The 19,123-nt window shown below is 35.2% G+C and overlaps 2 protein-coding genes across 2 annotated transcripts; both read left to right on the forward strand.

The window, feature by feature from the left end:
* Positions 1-543: 543 nt before the first annotated feature.
* olfcq5 (olfactory receptor C family, q5) lies at positions 544-6,292 on the forward strand. Its single transcript, XM_087293674.1, has 6 exons — positions 544-2,096; positions 2,304-2,595; positions 2,850-3,677; positions 3,788-4,012; positions 4,133-4,256; positions 4,350-6,292. The coding sequence occupies exons 1-6, from the start codon at positions 1,873-1,875 to the stop codon at positions 5,261-5,263; spliced, it is 2,607 nt and encodes an 868-aa protein (XP_087149800.1). The 5' UTR covers positions 544-1,872; the 3' UTR covers positions 5,264-6,292.
* A 1,841-nt stretch (positions 6,293-8,133) lies between these two features.
* olfcq6 (olfactory receptor C family, q6) lies at positions 8,134-18,124 on the forward strand. The gene is made up of 8 exons (XM_087293263.1): positions 8,134-8,207; positions 10,172-10,236; positions 14,620-14,785; positions 15,083-15,374; positions 15,564-16,373; positions 16,508-16,735; positions 17,016-17,139; positions 17,217-18,124. The coding sequence occupies exons 1-8, from the start codon at positions 8,134-8,136 to the stop codon at positions 18,122-18,124; spliced, it is 2,667 nt and encodes an 888-aa protein (XP_087149389.1).
* The last annotated feature ends 999 nt before the right edge of the window (positions 18,125-19,123 follow it).

Raw genomic sequence — 19,123 nt, forward strand, 5'->3', positions numbered from 1 at the left:
GCAAGGTGACTGAAATTGAAATTAAAATACAAAACATACTAAGCCATTAAGTAAAAAAACAAAACAAAATGGAGACCATTGACATTTTGAAACAAAAAAACTGAACTGAAACTAAATTATTAAAAATAAACTTGCGAGATTTAATCTATGTCCTGCGGCAAAATTATTTTTATTATACTTTTAGTGATCTGCTTGAGGTAGGTCCATTTATTTTTTTGCTTTTGATGAAGCAGCATTCAACTTAAGCTCTTTAAACCATGCGCCTGACCGTTTCTCAGTGTTTCGCCACAATGTCTTTAAATAAATTATTAATTTAGGCCTATTTTCATTATTCATTTATTTTCATTGTTCTTTTATTATTATGTACAATAATTGAGACATAAAATGAGATAGTAAAATATATTCAACAATGAAAATGTAAATAAAAACGTAAATAAAAACATTAATGAAAATGTCTTGTCTTAGTCCTCAAAATAGCAAACATTGAACATCTCTCTGTATTTAGGCTATATGACTGCTTTATTTATTTATTTATTTAGGCATACTTATTTGTACTGAATGTTTGTGCTTTCATTTTAGTTGCTTTTATTTCTTCAATTCTATTTTCCAAATAGAGTCCTCTTTGCACTAAATGATTAATGAAGGAATTATAATGCTTTGACTTATTGTTTAATCTCATTTACAAGCACAGTAGCATATTTAAAGCTGCTGTATAGGCTATTTCTGTCCGTTTGCATCCCGTCCCTTGGCGCCCCCTGGCAGCTTATTCACAAACTGCAGTCATACACTAAAAACAGAGCGGCAGCCATTTCAAACGGCGGCGGTAATAGCCACTTTGAACTCTCACCTACTGTATAACCACTGTTTTCATTTATAGCACTAACATTGGTGTGATCCAATACCTGGGAAGAGCCACCCATCCCAACCATCAAGGACCTCAAGGACAACACATACAAATAAACTTGAATTAAATGAATTGTAGTAACGCACTTTCACACAGATTCATTTGTAACTTTATATAGTACAAAGCTCATTTAAAACATTTGATATGATAGCAGGTATAAATAGAAAGTGGCCGGAGATATATAACAATAAATTGTTGAAAATGCCATTTTAAAACTAAGACGTATTTTTTCTCTTTGGAACTTGTGCCCATGCAGGCCCAAAACTGCCTAACCTAATTTGATAACAGAATCAATTCTGAACTCTTGAGAATCAATCCAGAATCATTAAGAAAAAGAATCATGATGCACCCTACTCTAAAGATCACACCGGTGTGATCAGTCTGGGTTGTTCTCTTGGAGTGTACAGTTACACTCGTATGATTTGAATGTTCAGAGGATCATGTTGAACAGCTGCTAAATTAAAATGTGCTTTCCCACAATGGGTCGCACTGAGCAAGATAAATAAATTATAATTTATTGGTGCTTTCAAACAAATTACATAAATTTTAGGTTCATTAGACATTTAAATATAGAAAAGTGCTAGCACAACATAGATTTTTTGCTAGCACTGACTGAAGATAGCAATTGGAGTATGTGCTTTATTTACGTCAAATACACATAATTTGTGTTATTAAAACATTTACTCTATTCTTCACCCAGTTAAACAGCCACTTACTTTAATGTATCCATCTTATAATAGTTAAAATATTGTAAAAGTCTATGTTTTATGTTTGGGAGGTGAAATACAAAGTGCCAAAAGTTATGTTGTTATTTCCAGAGGGCAATTGCACCACGTGCTCTCTCTCTCTCTCTCTCTCTCTCTCTCTCTCTCTCTCTCACTCTCTCTCCAAAAAATAGTGCCAAACAATCTTTACTGATAAATCAGTGAGCTGAGTGAAGAGAGACACACACAGGTAAAGACAAAGGGATGTGGGCAGTACTACTTTTTTGTTTGGTTCTGTCTTGTTGCTATATCTGTGTAACTTTGATAGCCAGTACAGGTACCTGTCAGCAACAGGGACACTTTACAATAAATGGGATGCACCAGGATGGAGACTTTGTCATTGGTGGTTTGTTTGATGTTCAGACATACCTAAAAGTATACCCTGAGATAAGCTTCAGAACGCAGCCAAAACTACCAAACTGTGAACTGTGAGTCTGGACCACAGCTACTAAATAATGATTAATTGGGAAATAAGAATTATTATTGCTATTTTTTCAGCTACAAATAGATTGTAATATTTTCTAATGTTGTTGTGTGTTAAAGTACTAATATGATTATTTACATATAATTGGTACTTTTAATGTTAATTGTATTTTTGTGGTTAATGATAATGAATTAAATATGGTCTTCTCCAGCTTCTATATGACAAGCTTCCAGCAAGCACTGACAATGGTTTTTGCCATCAGTGAGATTAATCACAATCCCAACTTGCTGCCAAACATCACACTTGGTTACCAGATCTATGACACTTGTTTAAGGCTTAGAGTGGCATTTCAGGCAGCTACAGCTCTGATAAGTGGGACAGAGGAGACCATCTCTGACTTCAACTGTAAAGGCCCACCACCAGTTATTGGACTCATAGGTGATCCAGGATCTACACATTCTATTGCAATTTCCAGTGTTCTGGGGCTGTTTCGAATGCCTATGGTATGGGCCTTAAAAAAGATTCTTGTGGGATTTTTTTGGGGGAGGAGGGTCTATTCTGCAGCCTTTTTTTATTTGTTTTTATCGCATTTTATTTGGCTTTTTTGTATTTGGCTATATCTACTTTATGATTGATAATAACATAATATAATTTTTCCAAATCTTTATTTTTTGAACTGTGGATTTAGAGCTAAATACTTATTTTGTCTCATCTGACTAACACTTAATCTGTTCTGCCCTATATATTTTCTAATTAGATAAGCTACTATGCCACTTGCTCTTGTTTAAGTGACAAGAAAAAGTACCCCTCCTTCTTCAGAACAATTCCAAGTGATACCTTCCAAGTGCGGGCTATAGTTCAGACCTTGAGGCATTTTGGCTGGACCTGGGTTGGTCTGATCTACAGTAATAATGACTATGGTATCTACGCTGCTCAGTCCTTCCATCAAGAAATGCAGTTGTTTGGACACTGTGTTGCTTTTTCTGAAATCCTGCCCCAAGATAACAACCCCAGAGTTATTGATCACATTATGGGAGTAATTCAGGCCTCTACAGCTAGAGTAGTGGTTGTTTTTTCTGCTTCATCCTTATTGATTCCTTTGATGAACAAGGTAGTGTTGCAGAACTTAACAAGCAGGCAGTGGATAGCAAGTGAAGCCTGGGTCACCGCAGCTGTGTTCCGCACACCATATTTCCAGCCCTTTCTGAAGGGAACGTTGGGCATTGCTATTAGGCGTGGAGAAATCCAGGGTCTTCATAGTTTTCTGTTACGTCTTCATCCCAACAGTGACCAAAGAAATAATATAGTGAGGATATTCTGGGAGACCATGTTCGGGTGCAGTTTTGAAACTGGGGATAAAGAGACATTTGGTCAACAAATGAAAAAGGTGTGTACAGGACTGGAGGATCTGAGCACTACAAACACACCTTACACTGATGTTTCAGGATTGAGGGCAACTTATAATGTGTATAAAGCAGTTTATGCCCTGGCCCATGCACTTCATGACCTGATGCAGTGTAAAGAGAAGAGAGGACCATTCAGTGGGAACAGCTGTGCTGACATAACAGATCTAAAACCCTGGCAGGTAAGACCCACAGGTATAGTGAAGAAAAGTTAGCACACACATAATATGTACCTTATGCTCATTTAAATCAGATATATGTATAACATTTGTCCTGTCTACAATCTGTACAGCTTGTTCACTACCTAAAAAAAGTGAATTTCACCACAAGCTTTGGGGATTCTGTATCATTTGACAATAATGGAGATGCTCTAGCCATCTATGATGTGTTGAACTGGCAGCCGAGCTCTGAAGGATCAATTAAACTTCACAATATTGGTGTAGTAAATGAGGTGGCAACAGGAATGGTGCTCACACTGAATAATGATGAAATTTACTGGAACTTTGAGGCACAAAAAGTAAACTTAAATTGAAATACTAGTCAAAGCTTTTAAATAAGAATAAACAAATAGAAAATCCAAGTTTGTCATGAGAAAGAGACGACAGGCATGACTAATAACACATGATGTTACTTTCAGCCCCCACAGTCTGTGTGCAGTGAGAGCTGTCTCCCAGGCACCAGTAGAGCCATGAGGAAGGGCTTTCCTGTCTGCTGTTTTGACTGCTTGATATGTGGAGATGGTGAAATTTCTAACACAACAGGTGAGAAAATTATTGTATACAAAATTGTATTTTAGAAATAAAAGAGTGAATTAAAAAAGGTTAAGAGAACATGAATTAATTTTGTACCAACAGATGCTATTAAATGCACAGTTTGTCCAGATGAATTTTGGTCCAATCTAAATAAGGATCGATGTGTTCCTAAAGAAATCGATTTTCTATCATATGAGGATCCTCTGGGCATCTCGCTGACCACTACTTCCCTGCTGGGAACCTGTTTTTGTGCTCTTGTGATGATAATCTTTACTTTTCACCGTAACACTCCTATAGTACGTGCCAACAATTCAGAGCTCAGCTTCCTGCTGCTTTTGTCACTCAAACTGTGTTTCCTGTGTGTGCTGCTGTTCATTGGTCAGCCCCAGTTGTGGACGTGTCAGTTAAGACATGCTGTGTTTGGCATAAGCTTTGTCCTGTGCATCTCCAGCATTTTGGTCAAGACTATGGTGGTAATAGCTGTGTTCAAATCCTCTCGGCCTGAGGGCTCAGGAGCAATGAAATGGTTTGGAACAGCACAACAAAGATGCACAGTTCTGGTCCTAACAGCCCTCCAAATTGTAATATGTGCAGTCTGGCTATCAACCTCTTCTCCAACACCCTATAAAAATAACCAGTCTATCCGCTCTAAAATAGTCTATGAATGTGCCATTGGCTCAGTGGCTGGGTTTTCTTTGCTGCTGGGATATATAGGATTGTTGGCAGCAATAAGCTTCCTACTAGCCTTTCTGGCTAGAAATCTTCCAGATAATTTTAATGAAGCAAAGTTTATCACTTTTAGTATGCTGATCTTCTGTGCTGTATGGGTTGCATTTGTTCCAGCATATATGAGCTCATCAGGGAAATATGCAGTGGCTATGGAGATATTTGCTATCTTAGCTTCTAGTTTTGGAGTGCTAGTGGCCATATTTGCCCCAAAGTGTTACATAATCATTTTACATCCGGAGAGAAACACTAAAAAAGCCATCATGGGAAGAGAAAACAAAAATAAATAGTTTAACTTTTTTTGTGAACAATTATTCTCCCTATCTATCCCAAAGAAAGAGAGACAAAAATAGATTATTCTACAGACACTTACCCAGTAAAGAATAAGCCAGGTCAATACATTTATGTATTTCTTTTGCAGTTTAATTTCCAGATTTTGATTGACACACACACACACACACACACACACACACACACACACACACACACACACACAAAGAAAATGTACAAAGAGTTTACAAAATCTTGATTGCATCTGTATTTAAGTTTAAATATAAGTTGATATTGATATAGGTACAGTTATATTATTGCAGTTGTTGGTAAAACAGGCATATATGAACAATATGAAAATTATATGTGAGAGAGTTCTTTTCTTAGTTTTTTTTTTAATTAGAAAAATCCTAGTATATTTTATAGTATTTACAAACAGAACAATTACATTTTAGCAGATTTCTCTAAATACAGATATAGAAAATACATGGTCCACTTTGCTAAATTCTTGGTTATAGCACATGGCAAGTTATCCAGCTTCCTCTAGTACCCCCAAACACACAACAGGTTTTGAAGTAAACTTTCTGTTTGATGAGTTGAAAGAGGCGTGTTTGTTTAAAGAGATTTACAACATGGTCACTGCTTAAAGAACTCTAATGCTGTAGTTGAAATCACCCCTATCCATAGGTTCGATGTGACGCTACATAGTGCTTCAGCCATCATTTTGATAAAGCAGTTAATCTGCTGCGGTGCTGAAATGAGTTTTGATATGTTGTTTCAGTAAACTTAATTACCTAAATTTTATATTTCCTCGCTTATCTGTGTTTTATGTATGGTAGGTTATGCTATTCGTTGGTCATTCAGTTATTTTATACCACATGGATTTCTTTGTTTTGCCTCACAAAACACAATAACTTTAATGATAAAAGATTTTCTTTTTTCTACCAGCTTTTTAAAAATTACCTAAAACCTCTTAAACTATTCCCTTACTTTACAAGTATTCATTCCTTTTCAGATAAATAAACAATTAAAGAATCTCCTCATTGGATAAATCATTGTTATATTTATTCTGCTACATTTAACTAAGATAAACCCAAATATTCATATTTAAATAATCACATATTATAAATTATTAATATTTATACATTTGCTAATTTCGTTATTAATTTTAGCTGCCTTTTTTCTATATTCATGACCATTTAAGAAAATTTTTTAGCATAGCAATTGCTTTTTATGTTGTGTGAATCATTTTATTAAAATCTGGTTTACTTTGATTCATAATGCTCTTGGTACCAAGATGAATTTCAAGAGTTTTTCCCCAAGGCATTACTTTAAAAAACAATAGAACTTAGCAAGGTCAATGGGAAATCTGCCTTTGTAACCTTAAAGGACAAGTTGGACCCTCACAAGGTCACTGTGCTCATAGGTGTTTATTTTCTGTACATCACCGTTTTAATATGTATCATGCCCTCCCCTTTCAGCAGCAGCCCATCACTGGGAAGCATCCATACACACCGAATCATACACTACTGAAAATTTTGATTACCCAGTTTTAATTTAACTATAACAATACGAGCCCTGTACCACAGTTCTTATCAATTCCTAAGAGGCTGGAATTTTCCATAATTTGATATATTTTGGCTTTTTTCTTCATCAATGTAAACTGTTTTGATAATCTACATTGTAAAGATGACTTGACTGGACTTCCCTAGCCATCCCCATATACCACAAAAATGCAATAATGATGAGGCTTCATCAAAGAAAAGTGACCCTCCAATGTAAGAATATGGTGGAAAAACATTTGAGTTATGCTTGCATTAATGTTTGTTATGCACTTGTTTGTTGATGCAGGCTATACACATGACTCCCATGAGTCATGGAATTTCTGGATTGTTATGGAATTGTCATGAAATGTTAAACAAATTTGTTTGTAATTTAAAATGATATTTCCCATTTTTAAAAATGTAACTTTCATTATAGTTTTTATACCGTGTTGTTTCAAGTTTTGCCTATTTAGTTATTTTTTAGTGCCGTTTTATTCCATACTCATTTGCTCTATGTGAATATCACCATAAACGTTACCCAAGCAACCTCAAGGTAGAATCACCACCCAGAGTGACAGGCAGCTGCAAAGTATTTGGTGAACAAAAGAATATATATATATATATATATATATATATATATATATATATATATATATATATATATATATATATATATATATTGGAAAAACAGCCTATGCCAGTTCTTAAATAGGATTCAGTCAGTGTTTTTGTTTGTAATCTAAATTTGTAATTTAAGTGAAAAATATTTAGGACTGACCAATTAATTTTATTATTTCTATTTAGTTTATTCTTTGGTTGGTTGGGAAAATTAACCAAAATGAGCATCAGTAGTTTGTAATATTATATACTGAAGAAATATTTAATATAAGCAATTTTTAATACAATAAAACTACATTCTTTGAATGGTTGTAGTATTAAAATAATAATTAACTAACATGAAATTTTAAATATACTGGGAGCTCATTAATGTCTATGTAAGTCTAAGTTGTAAAAAACCTGTATTCTTTTCATTCCCTCTCCTGCAGCCCTACATTTGCAGTGATATTTAGCGCCCTGTCATCTAACAGCGGGAGGCAGTGACTGAGGGATTGACAGTTATATAAGAACCAATCTAAGATTGCACACAGCAGTTTTAGAGATATGAATGAATTCTTATTTTGTAACACTTAAAGCCTTCCTATAGACATAAATGTTAAACATAGTAAAAAAAAAAAATGAAAGGCAACAATTATTATCACATAGAGATAGGCCTATAATAATCCTATTTGTGTCATGATTACAAGCAATCTAACCAGCAGAGTTCGCTGGTAAACTTTCTTTTAAACATGAACTTTGGTGCAGGGCTCCGAACCGGTTCAAGGAATGGAAATGAAAAATGGAAACGAATGACATTTTGCAGGTACAGAAACGAAAAACTAAAAACTTTATTCGTTCTGAACAGAAACTTTTACATTAATTCATTAATTCATTCATTCATTTTCTTGTCGGCTTAGTCCCTTTATTAATCTGGGGTCGCCACAGCGGAATGAACCGCCAACTCATCCAGCAAGTTTTTACGCAGCGGATGCCCTTCCAGCCGCAACCCATCTCTGGGAAACATCCACACACACATTCACACACACACACTACGGACAATTTAGCCAACCCAATTTAACTGTACTGCATGTCTTTGGACTGTGAGGGAAACCGGAGCACCCGGAGAAAATCCACGCGAATGCAGGGAGAACATGCAAACTCCACACAGAGACGCCAACTGAGCCGAGGCTCGAACCAGCGACCTTCTTACGGTGAGGTGACAGCACTACCTACTGCAACACTGCTTCGCCCAGAAACGTTTACAGTTAACCGGTTAATAACGTTTTTTTTTAATCGTTCTCTTTATTATATCAATTTGGGAAACAAAAAGCATTAATTTAAAGCATGTGTACAAATGCAACGGTAACGCGTACAACGTGAAATGACTGAAAAGCAGACGTCATAAGTGAGAGTCGTTTTTGATGCGACAAGCTTGTCTTAAAGGTTACTGAGAACCTGGGGTCTGTTCTTCGTAGCTCTCTTAAATGATCTAAGATGATTTGGCAGATCCTGGATCTTTTAATCTTGATAACTGATCTCTCGCTAATTTGGTTCTTCAAACAAGTTCGTGAATCGGATTAAAATGTCTAGATAAACTTATCAGAGATCGCTGCGTGTGTTGTGAAGGACTGATCTATCGATCCTCGTAATCATGATCAGCAATGCAACGATTGGCTGATGGCACAGCAGCGTAATGACATCATCTGATTAATATTCAATTATCCATGTGAGCAAAATTACATAAAATTCATTGGAAACGGTTTGTTAAATATGACAAGCAATAACTTTTATGCCCTTTTATGTTTCAAGAGCAGTTTATTTATATTTACAGTTAGTGCGGATTTTCCTTATTATAGTAGTATTATAGTAGCCGTTTTTTTAATCTGTGTAAAGAATAACTGGATGTTTACAAAAGCTTTTTGATATTGGTAAAGGTGTCTGCAACATTTATGAAGCATCAAATCACCGTTATATCTATCAAAAAATTGTTTATGACTGCATAAAAGTATTATCGCTTTTAAAAAGTCACATATTGTGCATGTTTATTATCATACACAAATTATACTAAATGATCTAAAAAGTCCATATCAATAAGTTTTCTCTTTGCACCACCAGGTGGCAGTCTTTGTACTTTCATTTCGGGGCTGCAGATTGCATAAGTTTTATTACAGTTTTTTACAATGGCTATGACAGTTTTTTCAATGCATTTAACAAGTTTGCTAAACTCTTAATGCAGCAACACACCTAAAACACAATTGGCAAAACAGTTTCATGCTCAAAATCACACATTGTAAACTAAACCTCTAAACTACTTTTCAAAATACAATAATAAACAAACACAATACACCGTGTCTAACAAAACACTGCAAACACGTTTCAAAATGAAATTATTGTTCAAAACACTAACACATGTTCTCTTCCAACAGAAACAGTCAGACAATCATAACAAATTGAAAATAAAAACACTATCTTCAGCTAAAATTACAGAAACTGCATTAGTTTGTGTCAGCTCTGACTGTATATTTGAAGCCTCTGTACATTTTTGTTTTGTTGGGTTTGGTAAATGCAGGCATTTTCTTTCTTTTACTGCAAAAATTTAATACAAAAATGAAGAAAAACAATGCTTTATAATATTTACAGTTTATGTTAAAAAAATACAGACACAGAATTGCTACAGAACAGACTTTATTTGCAAAACGACATCATTGCAAGACATACAAGAAGAAAAAGCACCGCGATTACAAAAAAAAAAAAAAAAAAAACCTAAGTAATCTCTTATTCTGCCAGGTCTTCTGCATTTTGCCACATGTTCTCATCCACATTATACTTGATATCTTCTATGGCCCGGCACGGTAACTGTGGCACTTTGGCCTATTATGTTTCTCCCACGGCGACATCCTCAGCTCTGTCAACATAGATAATTCCATGTGGTGCTTGACTGGCCTCCAACTTCATGACTCTCTAAAAGTAATTAGACACAGAGTATGCAAATGCTGTACTGTACTATATATCTACTGTATGTACTAATGAACTCCTGGTTTATAGAGTAGTTTACTGCAAAACACACTGTGTAAAGTACATTATTGACTGTATTGCATAACCTTACCCGAACACATTGGTGACAGAGTTCTTTGATGCGCTCACTGTTCCTTTTCAAAACCTCAAGAGTCTTCTTTTAGAACATATGATCATGCTTTTGGGAAAAACTCAACACATGAGTGTGGTTTCTAGATGGGCATCAGCTGTGATATATATGTATGTATGTATATATGTATATATTTATAACAGCAATAAGCTGTTTCTCATTGGCAATGGAAAAAATACAGGGATTATATTTGTGTTTCAATTCACAATCCACTTTGATTTTAGCCCATATAAGTTGTGTGTAGAACATGGTGTTATCTGTTCTGACAAACTGTGTTAGAGAATTTGTAAATTTCACTGTAATATTACATTGTTTTGGTCGTGGTTGAGCTTGAGTGTAAACAAAGTTAAAACATTTTAAATTGTCGTTAACTGGATGCATCTTGTGTCAAAGCAACAAGAAATGTGTTAATTGTATAGCCAAAAAAGACGGATGTTGTGCTAACTGCATTAGGAGTTTAGAAAACTTGTTATATGTATTGAAAAAAGTGTCATAACCATTGTAAAAAACTGTAATATATAACTTTATTTATTTTATTAATAAGTATAACTTTATATAGTTTAAAAAAAATAGTATTTTCCCAAGTGTATATAACTACTACTGTAAGAAAATATCAAAATTCGGTACATACTTTCTGTATTATCTTTGCTTGAACTGAGCTGATCTAATCCTGTTTATATGAATTAAACCTGCTTCCGACCAGGTTTGAGCTAGCAGAACTGTTGCTATGACAACAACTATCAGATCAGTTTTGAAGAACGAAACGATCCTGGATCATGTCAAATCGTCAATAACCAAATCCAGCTAACTGGAGTGATCGAAAAACAGAACCCTGCTCTTTCATGTACAAAGTTATGTTTCGGTTTAAGCTATTGTTACTAAAACTTATACTAAATGAATTATTGATTGTGGATTGTTTTTAGATAGGTCTCCATAAAGAAAATGTTTTTGTTAAGATCTCTCTTATGACAAATCATCTGATAAAACGATCTGTAATACTGAAGGATGAGGGGCAGATCATAAACATGATAAAGTTTTGAATGATATGTTATGAAACCACTTAAGCATTTTCAATTCAGAGAATCACAGTATTTATTAGCTTAGTCCATTAACAAATCATGAATAAAATACATTATTTGCAAGGCTACTGAAGAATTAACCAAATATGCAATATGATCCGCATAATGATCACAGTGAAATGAGGTAAGAGCTTGTTTTTATATAAACTATAAATGTCTGGCCATGATGCATATTTGGCAGTCTATAAATTGATAATATAGCTATAAACACTTTAATATTTTAGAGAAACTAATAAGGTTTGCACATCCAAAGTTCGGTCTTATTAACCTGCTACCCATAATTACACGTCATGTAACCTACTTTTCGATTAATTGAACTGCGGATTTACGACAGCACCAGGCTGACATAAACGAGATCTGTGCATAGCAGGGTTTTATGTGTCCCCAATATGCAAAGTCAAGAAAGTGCATGACTCCATAGGGTAACGTAAACTGCACACACTTAATTATGTAATGTGTGAAATCGGGACGTGTCTTACAGCGCAAAGCATAACTTATTAAATGCCCATGCTTAATCTGTCATTGATAAGGTCTATCGATTTTAAAGGGTTACCAACAATAATCAATCGAGTAATAGTTAGCATCCCTAGTTTAATCAATTGTAAAAGTAGTGTCAATGTTATTAAAAATGCACACACAATCTATCAATTAATCTATCCAATACAGGGCTCTAGACTAACTTTTTGTCTTGGTGCACCTTTTTTTCGGTGAACAATGCATTGCAATGATTGTATACAATTTTTGCATTTACATGTAAAATTAAGTTTTATACTCGGCCTATGCCTAAATCCAAAAAGCACTAAATAATTCATGTATTTATAAATTACACTAATTAAACTTAATAACCAAAAGTTACTTTGTCTGTCTGGCAATATTTCGGCTTTCAATTGAATGAAAAAACTATTTAGATGTCTTTCTGGCAATATTTCGGCTTTCAATTGAATGAAAAAACTATTTAGATGAGCCTATAGTCGAAATTTGCAGAAACTGTATAAAGAAACTGTGCAGCCGTACATTGTATCTGAGGTTTCATCTCGCTCTCGCTGTCATCCAGACATCAAGTAGATGCCACATTAACGTCAAGTTGTGAATCTGAGGCCGGTACCAGCGGAAGCCCTTGGGAAATGTCAAGATACAGCACTAAAATTAACAAGTAATGTCTTTCAGCCAAAAAGTCTATCTGTAGCAGGGGCACCTGCAGGATTTTATTTCAAGGTTTTATACTGATATAAAATATACATTTTGATGGTAAAATAACCATTTAAACGATAGCTGTTATTTCTTTCAGTATTTAAACATTAAATAACGAATGCATCAAGTGAAATAAAAAAATGAATATTAAACAACCCATAGCAGAACATAAAGCACTATTATATTTAGCAAAATACTGCTCTTTTTATCTTTGTATTTCTATTTTTTTATTTTTGTTAGTTTTTAATAATTTATTGACGTCAAAATTAAGTTATAGACAAATTCCTGATTGACATTTTATAAAATATTTTGCGCAGCTACCCAGTATGTATTAAAGATCACCGAAAACAAAAAACAAACAAACACAAAAACTTGTTATATGGCACCATAAATGTTCTACTTATAGTATTATTATTATTTATTAATTTATTTATTTTGTAAAAACAATATCGACAATTAAGTCTCCATATATATTTTATTTATTCATTCACACCTTTGACTTGTTTATTGGTGCATAGGCTATAATTTAAATCATAAAACAGTACCTTGGACAGCTACAGTGCCACTAAAGCTTTCAAACTAGTCCAAACAATTAAAGAAAGAGTTGACTTTCTCCAGTAATGGCCAACTACAACACGCTGTAACCGTCCTTCAGGTGGTATAGCCAGTATTAAATTACAAAACAAGCTGTTTGTGCTTGATTAAAAAAAGATCGCTGGTAAACATTCTCAAATAAACTACAAATCTGCCATGTTATGGACTACAGCACCCAGTCATGTCACACACACACAACCAGTTCAAAATACAGACTCATTACACTTTCACAGCTGAAGCTGCTCATACACTGATTATTTAGACCATTTAAAACCCTTAGTTCCACTCACATGTGTTGAGTATTGTTTAGCTGTTGCTGCCTTTACGTAATCGATTCTCTTTGTTTACTGTGTTTTTAACCATGGACTGTTTATCGTGTTTTGACCCTTTGCTGCCTGCCCTGAACCTTTTTGCCTGTTTTTAGATTACGCTTCTGGATTGTCTACTATACTGTTTATGCTGGTATTTGACCCCTGCTTGATTGACCCTTCTTATAATAAAGCTGCATTCGGAACTACCCCTGTGTGCATAGTATCGATACACAACAATTTGCATGTAAGTGACACATTAAAAAAAAATTAAAAAAATATATATTTTAATGTCTCTGAGGTAATTAAGAGGCCCCACGTTGTATGTTGCCGTAGTTTGTGGACCCCTGATTTAGTGAAATAATGCTGTGCATTTGTGTGTGTGTGTGTGTATTTTAAACAATCATAATTATATTTAAAAGTACAATATAATTGTATGTGTAATCAGCATAAACCAGGCATAATTTGAATGATTATGGACACTTTATAGTTTTTAAAGAGCCCCTATTATGCATTGTAAAAAATCAATGTGGTGATACTTAATGACTAAATGACATGTTGTATAACTACAGCACTACTTACCAATTTGTTCAATGCTTGCCCATAGTTTCTAGAAGCATAAATTCAGCTTGAGAGCTAAGAGGATAGCTTGAGAGAGCTATTAATAAAAAACAGTGTCTGAATTTGCAAATCTATGGGAACCCTTGGGTAATTTAAGTTTTTATGTAGATCTAGGTTATTTTTGTGGCAAAAAATAAACAAACAACAAGCTAATATCTAGGTTGTTACTTGTCACGCCTCTCTTATAAAATATCATCTCTTACAAGCTGAGGACGTTAGTTCCTCAGACACCTCAGACAGAAATGTGGATAACTTTGCTTATTAATATTCACTTAATTTTAAAATGTATCTCTGCAGCTGTAGTCCTCAGAGCAGGTGCCTGTCAGCTCCAGGGGCGTTTCAGGTTAAACGGAATGTACCAGGATGGAGATGTTATACTCGGAGGCCTTTTTGAGGCACATTTTTTCACTTTGTTCCCTGAGCTGACTTTCAGAACAGAGCCAGCTCCACCATACTGTGAAATGTGAGTAAGATTGGATGCATATTTATGAAAGATGAGAGAATGGGTGATGATGATAATACTAATGGTTATAGTTGTACCTCAGCTTGACAAAGAAACCACTATATACTTTATTGTGTCTACACCTGAAGAGTTTTATAATTGATAAGTGTAATTTGACATATAAGCTGTGTATTAATGCCTGTTTATATATATACATATATATATATATATATATATATATATATATATATATATATATATATATATATATATATATATATATATATATATATATATATGTCAACTTTTCTTCTGTAGATTTAATATGGAAAGTTTCCAGTATGCTCAAACCATGGCTTTTGCAATAAATGAGATTAACAGGAATCCCAGTCTTCTGCCTAATATCAGTCTTGGTTACCATCTTTATGACAACTGTGTGATGCTTGGAATGGCATTGCGAGCTGCCATGTCCCTGGTTAGTGGGATAGAGGAGTCCTTCTTAAACCTAAACTGCACTGGCCCTCCTCCAATAATTGGAGTTGTGGGGGATCCAAGTTCAACTCCTTCCATTGCAATTTCCAGTGTTTTGGGACTATTTCGAGTACCTATAGTAAGATGAGATGAAAAAAGCATAAGAAAATCAATATACAGATTTGATCAATTAATTTATTAATAATTAATAATAATCCATTGATTAATTAGTTGTTTTATTTTTTTTTTATTCATTTCATTTTGTAAGAGCACCTTTGGATCATAACACTATTTCTGCTATGTGCTTCCTCCTTTGATCACTAATCAGGTTAGTCACTATGCTACATGTTCCTGTTTGAGTGACAGAAAAAAGTACCCCTCTTTCTTCAGAACAATCCCCAGTGATGCCTTCCAGGTGCGGGCTATGATTCAACTCATTAGTCATTTTGGATGGACCTGGATTGGTCTCCTCTACAGTGATGATGACTATGGTACCTATGCTGCTCAGTCCTTTCATCAAGAAATGCAGTTATTTGGATTTTGTATTGCTTTTTCTGAACCACTGCGGTATGATAGCAACCCCAGAGATATTCAACGTTTAATGGAAGTGATTCAAGCTTCAACATCTACAGTGGTGGTTGTTTTTTCTCCATCAACTTTAGTGATACCTTTGATGAATGAAGTGGTGTTGCAGAATATGACAGGCAGGCAGTGGATTGCAAGTGAATCTTGGGCCACTTCACCTGTCTTTTACACTCCACGTTTCCTGCCCTTCCTTGGGGGCACACTTGGCATAGCCATCAGACGTGGAGAGATTGAGGGGCTCCGTGAATTTCTTTTACAGCTTCGTCCAAAAAACGATCCAAGAAATAATATGCTTAAGATTTTCTGGGAGAACATGTTTGGATGTAGTTTTGAAACTGGGCCACATGTAAAAAATGTGTGTACAGGACAGGAAGATCTGAGCACCACAAACACACCTTACACTGATGTTTCAGAATTGAGAGCAGCAAATAATGTTTATAAGGCAGTTTATGCCCTGGCACATGCACTTCATGACCTAATGAAGTGTGAGGAGGGAAAAGGACCATTCAGTAAAAACAGCTGTGCTGAAATAAGTAATCTAAAACCGTGGCAGGTGAGACAAACAGATAGATAGCAAATTTTCTATATCCATATTAAAATCAAAACATGTCTTCATTTAAATAAACATAAAAACAAAAAACACTGATTATAATAATATAACTTTTGTCCTGTCTATAAACTGCACAGCTTGTTCACTATCTACAGAAAGTGAACTTCTCCACACGCTTTGGGGATCATGTGTCATTTAATAAGAATGGAGATGCTCTGGCCATCTATGATGTGATGAACTGGCAGCCAGGCTCAGACAGATCAATAAGAATCCACACAGTAGGTGTAGTGAGTGAAGAGCTAGAAAAAGGATTGATGCTGACACTGGATGAGGATGCAATATACTGGAACTTTGAGACAAAAAAAGTAACTTTGCATTATATTGTCAATCTTTTTTCAAAAGTCAAAACTAGATTACAAATCACATTAATTGAATAAAAAATTAAGCAACTTTTGCCCAAATTTTTCAAAAAGAAAAAAAAAAAGAATTTAAACATGGACAACATGTAGAAAATTACTTATAAAAGGAAAATGGCACATATGAACTTTGGCATCTACAGTTGCAAGTGGGCTTAAATTAGTTATTTCAGGTGACATAACCAAAAAGATCTCAAATAAATGACATATCAAATGATGTCTTTGACAGCCACCACAGTCTGTTTGCAGTGAAAGCTGTCCGCGAGGAAGCAGACGAGCCACAAGAAAGGGCCATCCTGTCTGCTGTTTTGACTGCCTGCCATGTAGAGATGGGGAAATTTCTAACACAACAGGTGAGTAAATTGTTGTTGACAATGTAAAAGTTTTGTTCTGTTAAATTTTAATTTTATTTCTCATTTATACAAAACAGATGCTACTAAGTGCACAGTCTGTCCAGATGATTTCTGGTCTAATCTATATAAGGATCAGTGTATTCCCAAAGAAGTAGAGTTTCTGTCCTATAACGATCCTCTGGGCATATCTTTGACCACTGCTTCACTGCTTGGCACCTGTTTCTGTGCTTTTGTGATGGTCATCTTTGTGCATCACCATAACACTCCCATAGTACGAGCCAACAATTCAGAGCTCAGCTTCCTGCTACTTTTCTCTCTCAAACTGTGTTTCCTGTGTGTGCTTCTCTTCATTGGTCGACCACAGTTGTGGACATGTCAGTTAAGACATGCTGTGTTTGGCATAAGCTTTGTCCTGTGCATCTCCAGCATTCTGGTCAAGACTATGGTGGTAATAGCTGTGTTTAAGTCCTCTCGGCCTGAGGGCAAAATGGCAATGAAATGGTTTGGAGCAGCTCAACAAAGATGCACAATTCTGGCCCTAACAGCCATCCAGGTTGTTATATGTGTAGTCTGGCTATCAACTGCCTCTCCAACTCCCCATAAAAACAATCTGTACATCCGCTCTATAATAGTATATGAATGTACTATTGGCTCAGTGACTGGATTTTCAATGCTTTTGGGATACATTGGACTGTTGGCAGCAGTAAGCTTCCTAATAGCCTTCCTGGCAAGAAATCTTCCAGATAATTTTAATGAAGCAAAGTTTATCACTTTTAGCATGTTGATCTTCTGTGCTGTATGGATTACATTTGTTCCAGCATATGTGAGCTCTCCAGGAAAATATTCAGTGGCTGTAGAAATATTTGCTATTTTAGCTTCTAGTTTTGGACTGTTGGTGTCAATATTTGCCCCAAAGTGTTACATTATCCTTTTACATCCAGAAAGAAACAATAAAAAAGCCATCATGGGAAGAGAGACACATTAGGGATAGTAAACATTAATCTTTTTGTACAGTTGTGAAAACTTGTTTAATACTATGTCATTGTTTCTGTTATATTAGAACATATATGCAACACATGAGATGACAGGAATTTTGTAGCAACTTCATTCATCTTTTTTTTTTCGACTTAGTCCTTTTATTAATCTGGGGTCACCACAGCGGAATGAACCGCCAACTTATATAGCATATGTTTTACGCAGCGAATGCCCTTCCAGCTTTAACCCATCTCTAGGAGTTTGTAGCAACTTCTATCTGCTTACTAGAAAATTACATTAATGTATGTACATGCAGGCCATAAAGGTAAAGCTGCTTTGAAGTGTATATTGTGCTTATTTTTTTAATAAACAAAACTTATGTAATGTAATTTATGTTTAATTCATAATATAATTAAATTTTGATGACTGGATTATGTGGCGTAATGGTGGCACATTGGGTAGCACAATCACCTCACAGCAAGAAAGCAGCTGGTTTAAGCCCTGGCTGGGTCAGTTTTTGAGTGAAGTTTTATAATTTACATTCCTGCGCATAAATGGAAAAGATTAGGCCTTTGCCAGGTAGCAGAAAACTGATAGTTATCAGGCGGCATGATTTATGAGAATAAAAGGCGCGAGTTGAGCGTTTTGATGAACTAAACGCACATTTTGCTTGAATCGCTCAAGTTCGAAAATCTAAACTAGTGGACATTTGCACTAACCAGCCAAGAGCTTTCTCTTGTAGGGGCGTGCTTATGACATAGCATCTGTTGTTGGTGTCCCAGGGGGAAATTCACCTGCCGACACCTGACCACTGTTGATCAAACTGGGTTCCGGTCAGTTAGAAGCACTGCTGAAAGCCTTAATCATCCAGGCTACATTTCTGGAGGAGTTCATGAACTCACAGAGCTGGGTGCACTTCTGAAAGGATTTAAAGAGCCCATATTATGGGTTTTTGAAAATGCCCTTCCATGTAGTTTGTAACACAGCTCTAAGTGAAGTGAAGTATCCA

This window comes from Danio rerio, chromosome 18, assembly GCF_052040795.2.
Source record: "Danio rerio strain M-AB ecotype USA chromosome 18, GRCz13ab, whole genome shotgun sequence".
In the NCBI taxonomy this organism is placed as follows: Eukaryota; Metazoa; Chordata; class Actinopteri; order Cypriniformes; family Danionidae; genus Danio; species Danio rerio.